At 42.6% G+C, this 21,127-nt stretch overlaps 3 protein-coding genes across 3 annotated transcripts; 1 reads left to right on the forward strand and 2 right to left on the reverse strand.

Annotated features, from left to right (window-relative positions):
- Positions 1-390: 390 nt before the first annotated feature.
- LOC121801349 (E3 ubiquitin-protein ligase XBAT33-like) lies at positions 391-3,754 on the forward strand. The gene is made up of 10 exons (XM_042200821.1): positions 391-780; positions 863-922; positions 1,192-1,263; positions 1,383-1,555; positions 1,830-1,990; positions 2,074-2,132; positions 2,253-2,299; positions 2,385-2,528; positions 2,613-2,704; positions 2,963-3,754. The coding sequence occupies exons 1-10, from the start codon at positions 604-606 to the stop codon at positions 3,517-3,519; spliced, it is 1,542 nt and encodes a 513-aa protein (XP_042056755.1). The 5' UTR covers positions 391-603; the 3' UTR covers positions 3,520-3,754.
- Positions 3,755-4,476: 722 nt separating this feature from the next.
- Positions 4,477-6,252, reverse strand: LOC121801631. The gene has a single exon (XM_042201165.1). It carries the CDS (start codon positions 6,142-6,144, stop codon positions 4,771-4,773), a length of 1,374 nt encoding a protein of 457 aa, XP_042057099.1. The 5' UTR covers positions 6,145-6,252; the 3' UTR covers positions 4,477-4,770.
- A 441-nt stretch (positions 6,253-6,693) lies between these two features.
- On the reverse strand, positions 6,694-9,584 carry LOC121798803 (protein phosphatase inhibitor 2-like). The gene is made up of 4 exons (XM_042197994.1): positions 9,472-9,584; positions 7,951-8,072; positions 7,505-7,681; positions 6,694-7,133 (listed from the first exon to the last, which is right to left on the reverse strand). Coding segments are annotated over exons 1-4 (492 nt in total). The 5' UTR covers positions 9,474-9,584; the 3' UTR covers positions 6,694-6,942.
- Between the last annotated feature and the right edge of the window lie 11,543 nt (positions 9,585-21,127).

Raw genomic sequence — 21,127 nt, forward strand, 5'->3', positions numbered from 1 at the left:
ATAAAAATAAAAAATGAAATTGAATGAATAGTTAAGGGATGAGATGGTTAAGAGATGTGAGGTTGCATCTGTTGTCTCTTAGTTAAGAGATGAGGTGAAAAGTACAGTAGAGCCCGTGAATAATGAAGAGATGGGACAGTTAAAAGTCGGATAAGAGACAGCTTTGCTGAGGGTCTTATCCTCTTTTTAGTTCCCACGATGAAGAGGAGTCTCAATCAATTATACTCCACCATTGGAGCACAACTTTCACTCTCAAATTTTACTAGTCCTGCTTTTAAAATGGTGAAATAGCGATAAAGTTGGTAATTGATAGATAGTTTAAGTTATTCTACTTTGGATTCATACTCTCAGTTAATCTTGTGTGGATATTTTAAGAGTAGTTTTGTTGCTTTAAGAGGAAAAAATGGAGAATGGTATAATGACAGTTGACCTAATTTATGTAATCATGTTTGTTCAATTATAAACTCTTCCCTTCCCCCACTCTCCTCTCCAACACCAGACAAAACCATCACCACGTACACGATCTTTACAAAGATTTAGAGAGAGAAAATAAGTCAATCAAATAAACTGGTTCCTCAATCTTTGTCGAAGAACAAACCAGGAATGGGGAATTCGTTTGGCTGCTCAGCTTCAGGAGAAAGATTGGTGTCCGCAGCGAGAGATGGGGATTTTGTTGAGGCGAAGATGCTTTTGGATTGCAATCCGCACCTTGCAAAGTACTCTACTTTCGGTGGCTTGAACTCTCCTCTTCATTTCGCTGCCGCCAAGGGCCACAATGAGGTTTTACTTCAATTCCACCCCTTCAATTATTCCTTTCTGTTGGGTTCGTTTGATCTTGATTTGAGGATGATTCGATTCTCAGATTGTGGCATTGTTGCTAGAGAACGGGGCTGATGTCAATTCAAGGAATTATTGTGGACAGGTGAAGATATTTCTCTATTTTGCTCAATACTACTTTCCAAAGTGCACAAGTTTTGGGAAAGATTATTACGTTCGTAAAGTTAAATTGTTCTTTCCCCTCTATTTTCTCTATTCAATAAATGATTTTAAATCAACTGTGGTGTGAATTTAACTTGTTAAATACTCCACTACATGTAGATACTGTAATTAGGATGTTTGATCGATGAATGAATGCTGCTGGATCTATGTTAAATTGTTGTCATTAAATACCATATATTTTTCCTTGTGCAGACAGCTCTGATGCAAGCATGTCGATATGGACATTGGGAAGTTGTTCAAACTCTTCTTCTCTTTAGATGCAATGTGAGTATTTCAAATTTATGGTTTACTTGTCCTACAATCTTCAAGATTTAGTTGATGTTCTAGAGAGTTCAATGATGTGTCCATACTTATCTATGATGTCCTGTTCTGGGATACTTCAGGTTACTAGAGCAGATTATCTTAGTGGAAGGACTGCTCTCCATTTTGCAACTGTCAATGGACACGTGCGATGCATGCGATTGGTGCTCAGTGATTTTGTTCCAAGTGCTCTGTTCGAGCCTCAGAATACCCAAACAGTTAGCGACGGAAGTGGTGGTTCTAATAGTAAAACCAGGTACATAATGAGGTTTTATGTTTTTCATCCTCCACTATGACTTTTATCTTGGCCATCACTTGTCAAAATGGAAACGGAAACTGAAGCAAGTGGTAGGTTATGCTGCTTTGTTCGTTAAAGATTTGTCTATTACATGGTTCATGCACTCCCACATGTAACTCTAGTTTGATCAGGATCTGAAACTGAGAAAATGCTTCTTCCCCAACTCCAAGCTTGAAATGAGCTATAAAGCCTAAACCTGTTCTTATCGAATATTTTCCTTCCTACATGGCAGTGCTCTCTCTAAGTTTGTAAACAAGGCTGCAGATGGTGGCATTACTGCTCTTCATATGGCTGCGTTGAATGGATATTTTGACTGTGTTCAGCTCCTACTTGACCTTCATGGCAGTGTATCAGCTGTGACATTTCATTATGGTACATCGATGGATTTGATAGGTATATTCCATGGCCACATATAACGCACTTCCATAAATTTTCTAGTTTGTCACTTTACATCAATTTCTATCTCTATTTTATAGGGGCTGGGAGCACTCCTTTGCACTATGCTGCATGTGGAGGACATATAAAGTGCTGCCAGGTGATGATAGTTCACCCCCCAATTAATTTTTGAATATATGCTAGTAATTATATGCCATAGTTTCTTGGTATTTACTGCTTGCACATAATATGTTACATTTACACTTTTATACTTTTGCAGATCCTTCTTGCTAAAGGCGCTAGTCGTTTGTCGCTAAACTGCAACGGGTAATTTACCTGTGTATGTGCTCTTTTGCACACTGGTCATTTAAGTTTTTCCTTGCTACAAGTAACAGTGTATACACTGTTTCAGATGGCTGCCTATTGATGTCGCAAGGATGTGGGGGCGTCATTGGCTTGAGCCACTGCTGGCGCCTAATTCTGATTTGCCACTCCCAACTTTTCCACATTCTGATTATTTATCACTTCCACTTCTGAGTGTCCTAAATATAGCTAGGTAAATAATTATTCATTTAGCAGCTGAATTCCTTTTCTGCTTATCAATTTTTCTTTATACCGAGTAGCGTGGCATTTGCTGCAGAGACTATGGATTGCAGTCCTCAGCTACTGGGTCAGATGATACAGATATCTGTGCTGTTTGCCTCGAGAGAGCTTGTAGCGTGGCTGCTGAAGGTTAGCTGTCTCCTTACCTGGATATTTTCTCCTGAATGATATGCACCTGTTATGCATTTTTTTATTAAGTGAGTCGTCATTTTGGAATTTGGATTGATCCTTTTGCTTGTAGAAGATTTGAAACTTGACTATATGTTGCCATTTACTGTGAAATATTTGATTAATATGTTGTGTGAGTTACACATGTGAGACCGAAGATTCCAAAATTTTGATATATTTCTCTGATATACTTGTGGTTTTTATGTTATTTGTTTTCAGGATGTGCACATCAACTGTGTGTAAGATGTGCTCTCTACCTTTGCTCAACCAGTAACATTCCTTCGGAATCTTCAACACCTCCTGGTTCCATTCCTTGCCCCTTCTGCCGGCACGCCATTCTATATTTTGTCAAAATACCCGGTTCTTCATCTAAAGACATAAAACTGCCCTTATCCCTCGGCTTATGCACCCCCTGCATGCTTCATCCAAGAGAACGCGAGCAGGACACCACATCAGAGGCTGCTGGCTCACCTGACAAGAGGAAGAATCGTGTTGCCTCTGTCTCTTCAGATATGTTCTGTCCGGTCACTTGTAGTCTGTTTCCCTCGGTGACTATCCCGTTGTGTACGTGCAACGAAGGCCCTTGCCCTGAGTTTGATTCCAGAGAAAGAGAACCTCCAGAAGAGTCTCCTCCTCCTCATCATCCACAGCCTGAACCAAGGGAACGGGAAAAACTGGAGGGGGTGAGATCAGAGAGAACGACATGTTCGAATATGTTCTGGGGTAGAAGAAGCTGCAGTAGGGAGAATCAATGCAATGCAGAGATCAACGCATGAATGCTTTGAAATGGTAAATATAGTGGATTTTGATTCTGGGATTGAGATTGTAGGCCTTAGTTTTTGGTTTCTTACACTTGTATTTCTGGTTGGTAGACAGTTTGATAGGTCTGTAAAGAAATTTGTTAGGACAGAATAGGATTGAATATGTATCAGTGTGGCTGAATTATTAGTGATTGGAATTTATGTAAGAACCACGATACTTAACGATTCACTGATTGCTATCTTCCCTAAATACTCGATAATTAAAACAGCTACTGTAGATTGCTTTAGTGGCGTTGATCTTTATTATGTTTTCTCCTAAACTAGTTTTAAAATTTGCTCTCGTGTCAAGGTCAATTTTGGTTATAAACATATGATCAAAATACAAATTTGGTTCAAAACATTCACATTTTGAAAAACAAGTCCATAACAAATGAAATCCTTGTCGGAGTGATCATGGTTCCGTCAAAAAACTACTGTAAAATTGGCGTTAACCGTTAGTTTTATTAAATGAACTATTTCGGTGACATTTTCATTTGTTATGGATCAATTTTTCAAAAAGTGAATGTTTTGGACCAAATTCGTATTTTAATCACATGTTTAGGACCAAAATTGATTTTTAGTCTTTCATAATTTATGTAAATTTATGCCAATTATTATTTTTACCTTTGTAATTAAACTTCCTTCGTATACAAGATTTAACAAGTAGATACACGGATAAAGCGCGACTCCTACTTTTAAAGTGGAAGGGGAATGAATTAACTGAATCACACCAGAAAGAGGGAGACTTGGAGAATATGCAAATATAAAACAATATATTCATGATAGGAACTTTTAAAAGAAATCTATGAATGCCAAAATTCTAAATCATGCCTAATAAGTAACATGCAGTTATGGCATGAGATTGTTACAAAATGAAAACTGTTATAGACAACTACTATACTTAAGAGTTAGTTACCAAAGATAAACAAAACATAAATGAACCTCATTTTATCTCTAATGAAACTGAATGATTAGATTTCAAGATCAACTCTCTAGTCTACCATGATGGGTGCATGTACAGGTAAAAACTTCAAAGTGAGTAACAGCAAGTTTTCCAATTGAAGTATAGGCAAGCGTTTAAACCAGGAACGGCAAAGACAATAAAAACTCTGCAAAAATGGCAAAACTTGTCATGTTCCCAGGTGAAACATAAAAGGTGAATCACACTGCTAATCAGTTCAGACTGTTGGATGATCAAAATATGTGGCATCCCCAAGAGCTGTAAAATCAGGAAACATATAAAGTTCCATGGCGATACAAGGCAAGGATGGCTGAACTAAGCACACTCCAAACAAAGATAATCCACCAAGCCATGAAGAACGCAACTTCTTTCACCCAAGCTGAGTAAAGTTTAAAGTTATGAACCCCCGGGGTACCTTTAAGGAATCCATCATCGAGTTGAGACAAGCCAAACAGAAGAAGTATCATCATGGCAGGCACAAAGAATTGCACAACTGCTAGGCATAGGTAGTGGTTGTGAAGAAAGACCTTCGCCCTGCTATATTCCAAGTCCGGAACTTTGCTGGCGTGCAGTCTTTGGTACCAGCACAGCACAGCTTCGTTTAGGAACAACTGTATGTTAGGCCTCAAGGTTAAAAACTGCAGCATTCCTGAACCAAACAAACACCAGCTCCTCACATTGTCAAAACTCGATCTTGGCATACCAAGACGGCCAGCTATTTCAATGACCTCTCTCCTATTAGTAGCCATTTGTGATCTATTCGCGCCACCATTAATGAGGAGGTCAGCAAAAGGGCTAATCCAAAGCAATGAAGTGAAGACAGTCACTATGTAACTAGCATAAAGAAGTGTTCTTGACAACCATCCGCACGAAATTATCGACAAATTAGAGCGGATTTGATCGGTCCCGAGCCAAAAAGCCCGTGCATATCTCAAAGCAGGAATGTAGAGATAACCCACAGTAGATCCCATGGAAACAGCAAGAAAAAATTTACCTAAACCATCCAATGATTTAAAGCTAAAATCAAGAATCCAATCAGGAAGAACCCCAAAAGCAATAATCAACCCCAACAGAAACCCCAAAACCCCACACACGAAGCTCAATTGCCTCTCAGACCTCTTCGATGCGGACCTCTGAAATCCGACCCTAATGATCAAGATAAACAATCTTGAAACGCCCACGAGCCCTAACAAAAGAGGTATTATTGTCCCACTTTTCACCAATCCAGAATCGGTATCAACCCTTAAGAATGTATGAAGCGAGAGAGACAGAAACCCAATAACGGAGAAATTAAAAGCTGTGTAAAAATCGCCAAAATAAATTCTGGATTGGAGGTGACCTTCAGTGAGTTTGAGTCTAAAGATCTGAGCTTTATTCTCGTCGAACTCGAAGTTGTCCTTGGATTTCTTTCTGGGCTTGGGGTGTTCGGAGTCGGCGGCGCCTGGCCTCCTGATTGCCGCTCGGATTCCGCTAGATGTGGTGGCGTTGGGATTGACATCGTCTGGGTGAATGTAAGTGTGGAGGCCATGAAGAAATAAAGCAGGGATCTTGAGAAGGGAGAGGATGAGCGTGAGGGATATTGCAAAGGCTGCGTGCACAATGAGATTGCTTGTTGAGAATATCTCTGTTGTAAGCTTCATGGAGTTCACGCACCTCTCAGTTTGATGGATTCTGATATGAAGAAGTCAAACTTGAAGATCACACAATTTGCCTTAATTTCAACCCCTGGGCTTTTCCTACATCTATTATGACTATGGTTCAGTTTTTTTTTTTTTTTAATTTGTTCTCTATTCTAGATGATGCGTAAAGTTTACTCTCTGGACAAAGTTGTCAATTGTCATCATAATCGCTTTAAATTTCATTTTGCTCATTTCTTTATTTGAAGAAACTAGGGCACATCAAAAATTTGTTATGGAAAAAAAATGGTTTTCCTTCCATGATTACGTAGTCGAATCGAGCTAAGTAAAAGTGAATTTTCAGTTTTAGAAGTACAAAATATCATTTTCACCACTTTTTGAGTTGAAAAAATTTCTAAAACCACTGAAGAAACATAAACAACAACACTCATTTGTAATGGCAATGATAATAGATTCGGCATGCTTTAAAGATTAGAGGCATTCGAATAGAGGTTGTTCAGCAGATTTCCCTCATCACCCCACCCACAATAAAAATAGAAAAATAGAAGAATAGGACATATTCAGATATTCAATTTCATATTTTTAACGCTACATCAATAACACAATCTTTGTTGCTGTAGATCAAACATTGAGCTTAACGAACAGATTAAGATTACACACAAAGTATCAGCCAACATTTCATTCCAGTACAGGTTAAAAGATTTTGCTTGGAAAACTAAACGCTGAATGAAGTGGCCATGTTACAAGTTGCTAAACAGAATGTATCAGTTTCAAAGTACCAGCAAGTATCAAAAGCAGATATTAAGATCCATTTGCAGGTCGAGAAGATTCCTGAATATCAATGTCTTTGACACCAGCAGTTATTGAGGTTTCATCGTCAGATGCTTCTTCCAGTTGGGATCCATTTCGACGCAGCTCTTTAATTTTGAGAAACTCGTCATAGTGATCTTTCCGATGCTCCTTAAAGCTCCTGTGCCTCTCCGAATCAGAATCTGATAGGCCAAAGTAGTTTTTGAATTAGTCATCTAGTGTAAAAACAAAACAAAAGAAAAGGAAAGTAAAGCATCAGATATTGCAATAATACAATGAAACACCGAAGGCTGCTAAAAGGAGGCATGAAAATCAACAAAGGACTGTTTAGCAATACTTTTCTAAGTTTCAACAGAGTCAGAACATTTATAACCATTTTTAACAACTACTACTATTACAATTCTAAAAGCAATCGAAGTCTATGCCACCTAAATGTTCGAATCCCTAAAACCTAATCTGGTTTAAAGAACACACGATTAAGTGATGATACATGCTATACCATCTAGGAAACATGAGTGCATAGTTGAACTAGAAATAAAGGCAAAAGACAGACCTTCTTCATCTTGATCCATTGCATCTGCATCATCATCAGATGATGTCCAGCCTGAGTGATGTGAGCCAGTTTTACTAGAGGAGCCTACATCATTAAATGAAGATGATGTCGCTAGTATATTCAATGCATCTTCAAAATGATCCCCGAAACCTCCTCTTCTCGAAGGAGATGATGAATCTGCAACAGTAGGATTGTAGGAACCAGTTATAAGCCAACATACACCATATACAAACCACTTGAGCTATGTGGTTCAGGAATCTTTAGTTATTTACATTTGCAAATCTGACACAATACAAGAATTTCATTCAGCGGATTAACAGCATATGCAATACTGCCTTCAATTTTAACATTTGTAAAGTTGCAACTAAGAAATTATCCATGTATTTCCAATTTAGTCTTGGGACCTATATACTTTAATAATTACAACTGAAACTGTATATACATACCACCATCATCTTCATCGTCAATCATGGGATGGTACGGTGTCTTTGGTTCAGTTATTTTCTGCCTGACAGGTTTGTTTGCCTCAATTTCAGCTAAATTATCTTCATTCCATTTCACTCGTGACCTAGAACCAGAAACAAAATGGCCAGCATTTAGCACAAATGGATGATAACCAAACATTTTTAATATTCAATAACCTACATTCATGTAGCTAAAGGGTCATGACACAGTCACAAGAAGGATAATAACTACCACAGTACTGCTATATACATACAACATGTTAGCAAGTACAATTTAACAAATCACTAGAGCAATCACATCTCATTATTTACAATCTGGATATCTCATTTCACCCCTTAAAAAAAGTTCCGTGTATCATGACAGGTCAAAATTGAAAAGAAAAACCATTTTACTTCAAAACAACAAAAGTCAGTCACAAAATCCAAAACCAATATACATGATGCAATAGAGTATTATGACAAGCAAACAATCAGAACAAATAAGATACGATACAATAGCAATTTGCTAAGGGAACTATATTCTTGATTGTCAACTTGATAAATAGTCCCAAATCATACTCTGCAGCTCACTGATAACTCAGATAACGGAACAGAAACAACTTAACACTTAGTAGCAACTTATCTCATGAAGCAAAAACAGAACATATAGCTCATGAAGCACCTTCTGATAGTACATATTCATACAAAGAGATGTAGAGATTAACAATTTAGGCATACTATCAACATTCCATGAGATCATTTTCGGCCAACTATTCTCGGACGAAACTCTGAGTGTTATGATTAAAATTTCCCCAAACGAAATAAAAACGGAACAAAAACAAACTAGAACAAAAAATCAATGCCCAACTCTTACATTTCATATTCCATGTTAAATAAACTGTTACTGTTAAATTCTCTAAATTCTGTCTCACATCGACTTGGTGAAGATCCAATCTAATCTATATAAGTGTGGATAACCCTCCCCCTTATGAGGCCTTTTAAGGGGTGAGTGGCCCATTTCTAATATGGTATCAGAGCGGGCCCAAGTCGATGATGGTTTTCTCTTTATCTCTTATCTACCTCACGAGTGGAAGACCGATGTCCTTTCCGGCCCACATCGATGATGGTTTCTCTTGCATTGCCTACCCACGTGATGGAAGACCGATGTCCTTTCCGGCCCACACGTGAGGGGCGTGTTAAATTCTCTAAATTCTGTCCCACATCGACTTGGTGAAGATCCAATCTAATCTATATAAGTGTGGATAACCCTCCCCCTTATGACCCCTAAGATCCAATCTAATCTATATAAGTGTGGATAACTCTCCCCCTTATGACCCCTTGAGTGTCCCATTTCTAATAGTTACTAAAAAAGGGATAACTTAGAAATTAAAATCATTCAAGACCTCCATGCCTAAAAAACGACGCTCTACCGTAAGAACGAGGTCAAAACCAATCATTTTGACAGTGTAAATCTACAGATGCTGAAACAGAAATCAATTGAGAAAGAAAATAAGACTTTCATACATTTGATGACCTTTTGGGTTCCTTCCAATATGCTATGCTATGCTGCGCTGCGAAATGGAAGCAAAATTATGAGTCTTCCCTCTTCGTTTTGCAGTTCGGATTCAGGAAACGGGAATTTATTTCCTGCCTACACAATGACAAATATACCCCTTAATACGCCGATAGAAAAGTCATATGTCGGCCGGGTTGAATGAATCGGACTATCCATATTCCATTCTAAACCCATTCGATAAGATTCGGGTAAATTTCCCTTCAAAAAACGTGTAGTTGTTTCATAAGAGTGTCCACAATGGGGGAGCCGCGGCCTGCGGCTCGGTGCGTGGCCCCCCATTGCAGAGAGCCGAGAGCTGGGGTGCAGGGCCGAGAGCCGAGGGCGGGCCGCGGCCGTAGCCTTCACGCGGCTGAGCCGTGTGAGTCGCGGCCCTCCATTGCATCGAGCCGCGTTTCGCGGCTGAGCCGTCGATTATAATTTTTTTTATTATTTCGATTTTTTTTTATAAATATACACTCTCATTTCCATTTTTTCACTTCTTTCTACACTTCCAATCCCTTCATTTTACACTTCCAAACACTACAAAAAATGCAAGGTGGAAATGGTAATTCCCCGGGGTATGGAGACTCGGGATACGACAACTTCCCCAATCAGACGTGGAGTCCGCAATCGCCCCAATTCCGGGTCCAGCCATCCCAGCAGAGGAACTTGGTTCGCCAACCATCGGGGTTTGGTGACTACCGCCCGAATATGGACGCGATCAACAACTCGTCCCAGCACTTCCAATCCTCCCAATTCCAATACTCCATGTCTCCTCTGTCTGAATCTGATAGATACACATGGGAACAGTTGATGGGTACACCAGAGACCCCGACATCCGGTAGTGTGGAGATGGAGGCCCCCACCGGGGGCCGCCGAACCGGCGGTGGTGGGGGAAAAGGCTGCGGTGGGAGGCGAGGCGGCGGCGGCGGTGGCGGTGGCGGTGGGAGGCGAGGTGGCAGAGAGCATGGGCCCACCGGCGGCGGGCGAGGCGGAGACGGAGAGCCGGAAACCGGCGGTGGCCGAGGCGGTGGTGATCGGCGGGGCGAGAAGTACAACGACGGCGAATCCCTCGCTGTTGCGCGGGCTTGGGAGGCGGTCACGACGAATCCGGTCATCGGCACGGATCAGACCGACAATTGCTTCTGGAGGCGCGTCCTGACGGTGTACAACGGCTTCAAACCAGAAGGCATTGCCGGACGTGATGAAGGCCAGATCCGGAAGAAGTTCGGCCGGATCAGTAGAGCTGTGAAGAGGTTCAGGAACATTTACGAGAAACAGCTCCAGAATGGCGAAAGCGGCCGCAGCGAAGCCGACGTACGGGCGTTATCGTATCAGTTGTTTAATACTGAAAGTTGGCCCAAGTTCACTTACTGGAATGAATACATGCTTCTCCGAGACTCCCCTCAATTCAAGGCGATCTGCGATGATGAGACCGGTCCTACTGGGAAGCGGACAAAAATCGGGCCTGGCGGCACCTACAGCAGTGGTACCGACTCACGTGCATTCAACCTGAATGACAATGTGAGGGATGAGCCCCCCTTGACAATGTCGAGGTGCCAGCGCCCGCAGGGCCAACAAGCCGCCATCCGGGAAGCTAGATCCACTTCCCAAGTCTCTCGGGCGAGCGCGGCGACACCGCGCCATTCACCACCGACCGAGGCGTTGACTCAAACACTGGAGGTGCAGATGATGAAGCAACTCCAGGATAACTTGTGCTTGTACGAGAAGTCGACGGACCCTATCACCAAGATGATGTACTACGACCTCATTCTTAGGTTGAGGTCGAAGTTGGGCTTCTCCGCTGGGTCGGCGACGGGCGAAGCAAGCGGCAGTGGGGCCGATGTTGGCGGCGGTGGAGGAGGTGAAGAAGATGTGCCGGATTCCGATGACGCCACCGAGTAGGTAGCGGTGGCGTTTTTTTATCTTTTTATGTTGTGTTTTTTAAAAAATTTCGTTGTAGAATTTTCCCCTATCAAAAGTACGACGCAAATTTATCTATAATTCGTAACTTTATTAAATTATGTTTGTTTCCCAAATTATTAGTCTACTAAAATTTAATATAGTTAAATTAAAAAATAACATTATTAAAAAAAGAAAATAAATTAAATTTTATTTTTAGAGGACCACATTTGGTGGCCCTTGTTATTTTTGTTATAATTTTGACGTTTACCATTGCGGAGGGCCACATAAGAGCCACGAATAGTGGCCGGGCCACATTTGGTGGCCTTCAAGAGCCACCATTGTGGACACTCTAAGAATATTAAAAATTGTTGGAGTTATTACTGTGGTTATTTTTTTCCTTATTATTGTGGTTGTTTTTTTGCTTTGTTCTGATGAAAATTTCTCATGACGACTTAATTAAAACTATTGAGTTATATGTTAAATTTTCCACGTAACATAATCGATAAAATTATAAAGAACTCTTTTGGGTATGAGCAACCTTAAATTCGATGCCTACAAATTAGCACAGAGAATAGTTAATAGACATGTCGATGGACCATGATAATTATTACTAAAAAATAATTATAAAGAACATGTATCAAACAAGCCATAAAAAATTGATTGGATTTTAGCGGTAATCTTGACACTGTTATTCTTGTAGTAGTAAAAAATAAAGTGAATGAAAATTTAGGATAATGTATAAATTAATCCTACTTAATTACAATAATTTTCTTTATAATTTCCTGTTTTTTCTTCTTCTGAACGTATAGTTTATTTTTCGGAACGATTGAACAAACAATGCAATCGATTGGGCTGCCATCACAAATATTGATACACAAATCTCGCCTCGCCTCGCCTCGCCTCGCCTCATTCAAACCATTTTTCTACGCTTAAACTACCGACACATTTGGGAGCTACTTCCATTCCTTCATTCTTTAACAATTAACAACCGAAGGTACGAATTCCTATCACCTAACGCATTTCTTTTTCAAATTATACGGATTTGTGTGTTTTGATTTCTGTTGCATTGCCACTTGTTTCTTTATCCCCGATTATTCGACCGTTCATTTGTTTTTTCTAGACCTGTATAATGTCTTTGAATGCTGGATCGTTTCAGTGTGTTTTAGGATTATTTCAGTTGAATCTAATTGATCAATATGCTGGCGGTGTGCTGTTACTTTCCTTTCTTTATGTTCGAGTTATCAGATGAAATTTGGGTTTCTTACAGTTTTTCACTGGTGATCACTGAACTAAAGCAGTAATGGGGTTTGAAATTAAATATTGGGTTTATGAATTGAATTTTAAGCTCTTTCAGTGGAGACTCATTCTCGGAGTGTTTTCTGACTCGGCATTTCACTCTGCGTCTCCTTAAGAGCCTATCATTACTATCAACATTTACTTGTGCATTTGATGAAGAATTATCGGGGACCAAAGCCAATGCAAGCTATATGGAATGCAACATGTTTGTGGCGTACTCTTTTTAGCTAAGAGGTGACCTGGCAATTCAGACTGTAGTCATGGCAATGTAAAAATCAGACTATCTGATGCATTTGGTCGAGCTTTATAGTCATCCATAAGAATAAGTTGTTTTTATTTGGTTGGGGTGTGGTATAGTTGTTGTTACCTTACTGATGGAGTACGTACTAAACAAGCCCAACAGCAGTAAAGCCCAAGACAGAGTATCAGTTCGGCATGACTAAAGAGTATCAGTCCGGCGTGACTAAAGAGTTCAGTTCGGTACAACCAAAGAGTTCGGCCCCAGCCTACAGCTCGGTGAAAGCCAACTCATCAAGCTCTGCTCTCAGGTCGGCATCAAGCTCTACTCTCAGATCGGCAAAAGCTGCTCGGCAATAATTCAGCAGTTCGGTCTCAGTATTCGACCGAACTAGGAGATAGTGGACTCATACAAGATTTCCACCTCCACTACACCGACGATCTATTTAGTGGTGTCAAGCAGTCATTAACTCATGCAGGATAGTGGACCCATGCAAGGTCGCCACGATCTCCACGACATCCACTACCTAATAAATGCTGCATGCCACGATCTTAGTTCACTGTATAAATAGAACCTAGGTCAGATAGATAAGATCTTCGGCTTCTTCTTTTAAACTCTAAAAAAGCTCTCTAGAGAGAATATCATAAAGCAGGCCATTGTTGTAAGCTGTAATTCGCAGATCAAGCAATACAAACCTGCCCCCATTTCTCCCCGTGGACGTAGATTTACCTCAGTAAATCGAACCACGTAAAACCTCTGTGTCGTAATTTATTTTTACGTGCATTAATTACCATCGAAAATTCGCCGCTTCATCACTGGCGCCGTCTGTGGGAAACGAAGAACCAAATTTGTGATAAAGCGAGTTTTTGATCCTCTTCTACCAAAAAATGCATACCAGATCACATAACACCCGTGCCTCCGTCCGTGATAACCATGAGGAAGCTAATCCAGCAGCCCATAGGCCTGGAAAGCAGCCTCGTGAAAAATCTACTTCCAGTTCTCACGGAGAAGGAGCAAGCCGCTCAAAAGGTCCACACACCGAGTCTTCCCAGCAGCCTGATTTGAACGAGGCTGTCAAGCTGTTCTTGGCCGAGAAGCAGGAGGAGTTCTTAACCTTCCTGCAGAAGAGCCAACAGTCGGAGAAGACAACGGCGGATTCTCCCTCCTCATCCAGACATGAAAGTCACTACCGCAGTAGTGACGTGTCTTCCAGGAGAAAGAATCCTCAACCCCGACATGTTCCTCCTCGGTACCGGGAACCACAGGAGAACTCCATCTCCTCCGTACCGAAGAGATGTCGGGTTCGCCATGTACGGAGCATTAAAGACTCCATTCTCGGACGACATCACCCGGACTCCTTTGCCGCGGAACTACCGGACACCGTCAATGACTTATGACGGGCTAGAGGATCCTCATGACTTCTTGGGACGCTATCAATATAATATGGCGAACCAGGGTCTCAATGAGGTCCACATGTGCAAGCTGTTCCCCGAGTTGCTCATCGGGAACGCCAGAAGGTGGTTCGACAGCCTTCCTCAAGGCAGCATCAGATCCTACCGAGATCTCATGGATGCTTTCCACAGGAGGTTCTTTCAGAAAGCGGAAGCCCGAATCACTTCGGCTCAGCTGCTTTCTATACGTCAAGGTCGCGACGAAAAGATCAGCGATTTCCTGACGAGATTCCATAAGGAATGCCTACAAGTAGATAATCTCAATGATCTACTTGTCATCTCGGCATTCCAAAATGGAATCCTGCCCGGAGCTCTCTACAGAAAGCTCGTGGAGTGCGGTCCGCAAACAGCTCAAGAAATGTGGGACATTGCGGACCAGTTTTCTCGTGCGGATGAGGCAGACCGTCGAAAACGGTCGTTAGACAGCTCATCCCAAGGAGACAAAAGGAAGCCCGATCAAAGCGACCAGGTGCTTCCCTCGCCGAACTCCTTTTGAAAGAATTCAAAGGGCACCAGTACAAGGCAGATTGGGACCACGTCTCCATCCTGAGAAGCCGCCCGCTCAGTTCGTACCATTAAACAAGTCAAGAGCGGAAATTTTCGAACTACATTCCGATATGTTCGAAAAACCAAAGCGGATGACGAAATCAGCCGCACGGCGACTTCAGGATCAATATTGCTCCTTCCATCAAACCCACGGTCACGATACCGAGGAGTGCCGAGATTTGGCTGCAGGTATTGACGTTCTTGTGAAACAGGAACGTTAAAAAAATACCAAAGCAAGCAGCCGAAAAAGAACAAAAGGCAGAGAAGTGCGAACTGCAATCCTCAGGATCCGAAAAGACATGAGGATCCCGAAGACGACGACGAGCCGCAATACGATGGAGTAATCCTGACTATTGATGCCCTCCCAGCCGGGAAGACTAAGTCGTCCCTAAAAGCAGAACGCAGAGGTTCCAATCAAGAGGAACCAACACATAAAAGGCTGAAGAAAGACGAAGTGATTACATTTTCAGATGCCGATCCCGTCCCAGCCATCTCTCCTCACCAAGACGCTATTGTCATCCAAGCCGGGGTGGCAAACAAACTGGTCCACAGAGTATTTGTGGATACAGGAGCGTCAGTCAGCATTCTTTTAAAGAATGTTTCGATAAAATGGAAGTGGATCCAGCTCGGCTCAGTCCGGCTCCACTTCCTCTGAAAAGTTTCGCCCAGGAGGACACCCGCCCTGAAGGTATTATCAGCCTTCCGATCACGGTGGGAAAAGCGCCTACAAGCTCCAATACGATGATCGAGTTCTTTGTGGTGAAAGCTCGGTCTCCGTACAACATCATCCTGGGGAGGGACTGGCTCAACACAGTTCGGGCCGTTTGCTCTACTTATCACCTCACCATCAAGATTCCCACTAAAAATGGGATAGCGGTCATCCGAGGTGATCAAAAGAGAGCAAAAGAATGTCTGCAGATTGCGCTAAAAAGTGCCGAACAATCAGTTCGGCACCATCAAGCATAGCAATCACAGCAACCGGAGTCGGAGGCAAGCGAGATGACCGAAGTCACTTCAGAGCCGAACTCAATGACCGTTCAGTTATACGAAGATGATCCATCCAGAACGGTCAACGTCGGCTTCGCAGGAACGCCTCTACTCCGGGAAAAGACCATTCAGCTCCTCAAGGAGTACAAAGATGTCTTTGCATGGTCTCCGTTGGACATGACCGGAGTGCCCCCCGAGGTAATCACTCATCGGTTAAATATTGATCCTTCAATCCGGCCAGTAAAACAGAAGCAAAGACTCTTTGCGGCAGAAAGAAGCCAAGTCATCCATGACGAAGTCCGCCAATTACTAAAAGCGGATGTACTATTCGAGGTGAAATATCCTTCTTGGGTGGCCAATCCTGTGATGATCAAGAAAAAAGGAGGAGGATGGCGGATGTGCATAGATTTTACCGATCTAAACAAGCACTGTCCAAAAGATTGCTATCCCCTTCCGAATATAGATAAAAAAGTAGAAGCTTTGATCGGCTTCGAAATTTTCTGTTTTCTTGATTTATACAAAGGATATCACCAAGTGTTGATGGATGAGAGTGACGCTCCGAAAACAGCTTTCATCATCACCGATTTCGGCATTTTCGCTTATAAAAAGATGCCATTCGGTTTAAAGAATGCCGGAGCCACTTATCAAAGGATGGTAGACAAGCTTTTTCGGCACCTAATCGGGAAACAGGTTGAAGTGTATGTCGACGACATAGTTGTCAAAAGCAAAAGCACTTCGGAGTACGAAGACAACCTCAAATCCACTCTCGACGTGCTCCGGAAAGCCAACCTCAAACTCAACCCCCAAAAATGTACCTTTTTGGTAGATTCAGGAAAATTTCTGGGTTGTTGGGTTTCAAAGGACGGACTCAAGGCAAACCCTTCAAAAGTCCAAGTCATTCAAAACATGGCAATGCCGAAGTCCATACATGACGTGCAAAGGCTAACCGGATGTCTAGCCGCACTGAATCGATTCCTTTCCCAAGCAGCCGAAAAGCAACTGCCGTTCTTCAAAGTGTTGAAAAAAGCACCAAAGTTCGAGTGGGGAGCCGAGCAGAAAAAGGCCTTTGACGAGCTCAAAAGTTATCTAGCCGAGCTTCCTATTCTCTCTGCTCCAACCGAAGCCGAAGTAATATTCTTATACTTAGCGGCATCAGATCAAACCATCAGCGCGGTGCTTGTACGAGAAGAAGGCCTAAAGCAGTTTCCCATCTACTTTACAAGCCGAGCATTAAGAGGTCCAGAAACAAGGTATCAACCTCTGGAAAAAATTGCTCTGGCGTTAGTAAATGCAGCAAGGAGACTGCGGCCATACTTCTATGCTCACAAGGTATGTGTCTTAACCGATCTGCCTCTTCGGCAAGTTTTGACCAAGCCAGAAGCATCAGGCAGAATCGCCAAATGGGCCATAGAGCTGGGAGAACACTCGATCGAGTACCTACCTCGGAAAGCCATCAAGGGACAAGCCTTGGCAGATTTTCTTACAGAGGCCAAGTTCGATCAAGCAATCCCTGTCATTGCCGAACAGAAAAAGTCTGCCAATGCCGAACTTGCACAGCCCTTGGAATCCGAAGTAGAGCCGCCAGACTGCTGGAGCGGATTCGTAGATGGAGCTTCAAACAAGATGGGAAGTGGAGCTGGTATTTTACTCGTCGCTCCCGACGGACACGAGGTAACCTACTCACTTCGGTTCCTATTCCCCACTACTAATAATGAAGCCGAGTACGAAGCCCTCCTGGCCGGACTTCAGTTAGCGCAAAGTCTGCTCGTCAAATCTCTCAAAGTCCATTGTGATTCACAAGTCATAGTAAATCACATGTTGGGTACCAGTGAAGCCCGTGACGAGAGAATGAAGAAGTATTTGGACAAAGCGCAAAGCATCAGCCGAAGTTTCTCCTATTTTCGGATAATCCGCGTTCCCAGAGCGGAAAATAGCCGAGCAGATACCTTAAGTAAGTTGGCCTCAGATCCGAGCTCAAAGGCGGAAGAATTAATGCATCGAAGCATTGATGAAGCCGAGGTACATTCAATATCCAGCTCGCCGAACTGGATGACGCCGATCTTGCAATATCTGGATCAAGGACAATTGCCCGAAGATAAGAGAGAAGCTCGGAAGATCACGTGCCGAGCACTTCGGTACGAACTTCATGAAGGAGTCCTCTTTAGAAAGTCTTACCTCCAGCCGTTATTGCGGTGCGTAGGACCAGAAGAGACGGACTACATCCTCAGAGAAGTTCATGAAGGGTCGTGCGGTAGCCACATCGGAGCTAGAGCTTTAGCTAAAAAAGTTCTAAGATGGGGATATTATTGGCCAACCTTGGTACAAGAAGCAGTGCAGCTCGTCAAGACATGCCCGAAGTGCCAAATCCATGCAAATATCCCAAGAATGCCGCAGACCGATCTATCCACTATGCAAAGCCCTTGGCCTTTCATGCAATGGGGCATAGACATAGTGGGACCACTTCCTCAAGCTCCTCGGCAAATGAAGTTCCTAGTCGTTGCCGTGGATTACTTTACGAAGTGGGTAGAAGCTGAACCATTAGCTACGATAACGAGCTCGAAGGCATTGGATTTCGTCTGGAAGAACATAGTGTGCCGATTTGGCATACCCCACATCCTCATCTCGGATAACGGGACTCAGTTCACCGACAAGACGTTCAAGAATTGGTGCCAAGAGCTGAATATTCAACAGCGGTTCACTTCGGTCTCTCATCCACAAGCAAACGGACAAACGGAGGTAACAAATCGTATCCTGGTGAAAGGGTTAAAAGCTCGGTTAGAACAAGCCAAAGGACAATGGGTAGAAAATCTCCCTCAAGTCCTATGGTCCTACCGAACTACACCCACAACCTCCAATGGTGAAACTCCATACAGTCTGGTGTACGGCACTGAAGCCGTAATTCCGGTGGAGATCGGCGTACCCAGTCCCCGAACTCTAAATTTCTCCTCAGAAATGAATGACGACGGACTGAGAGCCGAGCTAGATCTTGCCGAAGAAAGAAGAGAATTGGCATGCATAAAAGCAGCCAAGTACAAGGAGCAAGTAGCCCGGTATTACAACCAAAGGGTGAAGAAGCTGCAATTTCAAGTGGGAGATCTCGTCCTGAGAAACAACGAAGTAAGCCGAGCAGAAAAGCTGGGCAAACTCGAACCCACATGGGAAGGTCCGTATCGGGTATCAGAAGTCCTCGGCAAAGGGTCTTACAAATTGGCTCACATGTCAGGAGAACAGGTACCCCGAACATGGCACATTTCCAACCTCAAAAAGTTCCATTTGTAAGAGACAGTCCGGTCAGTCAGTCTTGAGTCCTGTTTGCTCAATGTGCTTTATTTGGTTTACTTGGTCTTTATTTGTCTCTGTGCGTTTTGTTTGTGTGTTTTGTCTGTCTCTGTGCGTGTCGTCTCTTACAAATGTTACTGAGGTATCTTGTTCTTCGAAGACTGATCCCCTTCTTAGAACATATACAAGCTAAACAATTGTGAGTCAAAGATTCTAAAGAGGATACAAGACCACAATTCAGCTTAAACAAGCAGTTCGTCTGAAACGAGCTGCAACAAGCCCACGATTGTGCGTCAAAGCTTCTAAAGAGGATACAAGACCACAATTCAGCTTAAACAAGCACTTCGTCTGAAACGAACTGCAACAAAAGTCCAATTCTCGCGATAAAACTTGCCTGAATTAGGACTAGGGAAAGTCCGATCCACGCGATAAAACTCGCCGAATTAGGACAAGGGAAAGTCCGATCCCCAAATTAGGACAAGGGAAAGTCCGATCCCCAAATTAGGACAACGGAAAGTCCGATCCGAGCGATAAAACTCGCCAAATTAGGACACAAACCAAGTCCGGTCAAAGAAGAGTTCACTTCATGAGACCGTGGACAAACATCAACTTACCCCATACTTTTTTCCAGAATGCCGAAGTGATTCACTTCGCTTTTCGGGGGGGGGGTAGTGATGGAGTACGTACTAAACAAGCCCAACAGCAGTAAAGCCCAAGACAGAGTATCAGTTCGGCATGACTAAAGAGTATCAGTCCGGCGTGACTAAAGAGTTCAGTTCGGTACAACCAAAGAGTTCGGCCCCAGCCTACAGCTCGGTGAAAGCCAACTCATCAAGCTCTGCTCTCAGGTCGGCATCAAGCTCTACTCTCAGATCGGCAAAAGCTGCTCGGCAATAATTCAGCAGTTCGGTCTCAGTATTCGACCGAACTAGGAGATAGTGGACTCATACAAGATTTCCACCTCCACTACACCGACGATCTATTTAGTGGTGTCAAGCAGTCATTAACTCATGCAGGATAGTGGACCCATGCAAGGTCGCCACGATCTCCACGACATCCACTACCTAATAAATGCTGCATGCCACGATCTTAGTTCACTGTATAAATAGAACCTAGGTCAGATAGATAAGATCTTCGGCTTCTTCTTTTAAACTCTAAAAAAGCTCTCTAGAGAGAATATCATAAAGCAGGCCATTGTTGTAAGCTGTAATTCGCAGATCAAGCAATACAAACCTGCCCCCATTTCTCCCCGTGGACGTAGATTTACCTCAGTAAATCGAACCACGTAAAACCTCTGTGTCGTAATTTATTTTTACGTGCATTAATTACCATCGAAAATTCGCCGCTTCATCACTTACCTTTATTACATTTTTTATCTTTGTTTGCAATGTTGCCTATTTTTTGGATCATATAATAAGTTTCACCCTACATGCTCAACATCTATCCATTTAATTGCAGGGACTTTTTTTTATTCTTTTTGTTGCAGTCTGTTACTGTTGCAAGATATTAGCTTCCTAGTTATTTTCATAAACTTCGTAGAAGATATAACTGGAGAACCGGAACAGTCTGAGTGATGTTTTCATTATTTTATGGACTCTGGAGTACATGTTCACCAAGATGTTCACCAAGATGGAGCTTCATGTTCTTATTCTTGGAATTGACAAAGCTGGCAAAACAGTGAATCGCTAAACAACATTCTGTGTTTTGCTATATTTATTTGTTCCTCATGACTTCTGTTTCTTAGACATTACTGGAGAAAGTGAAGTCGCAGTATTCAAACTTGGAAGGCCTTCCGCCTGAACGAATTGTTCCAACGGTGGGGCTCAATATTGGTCGTGTTGAAGCGTCAAACACAAAACTCGTTTTCTGGGACCTGGGAGGTCAGGTTTGAAATGCACTCTAGCTTTCTGCATTAATCAACGA

The sequence above is a fragment of the Salvia splendens genome, chromosome 4 (assembly GCF_004379255.2).
Source record: "Salvia splendens isolate huo1 chromosome 4, SspV2, whole genome shotgun sequence".
NCBI lineage: Eukaryota > Viridiplantae > Streptophyta > Magnoliopsida > Lamiales > Lamiaceae > Salvia > Salvia splendens.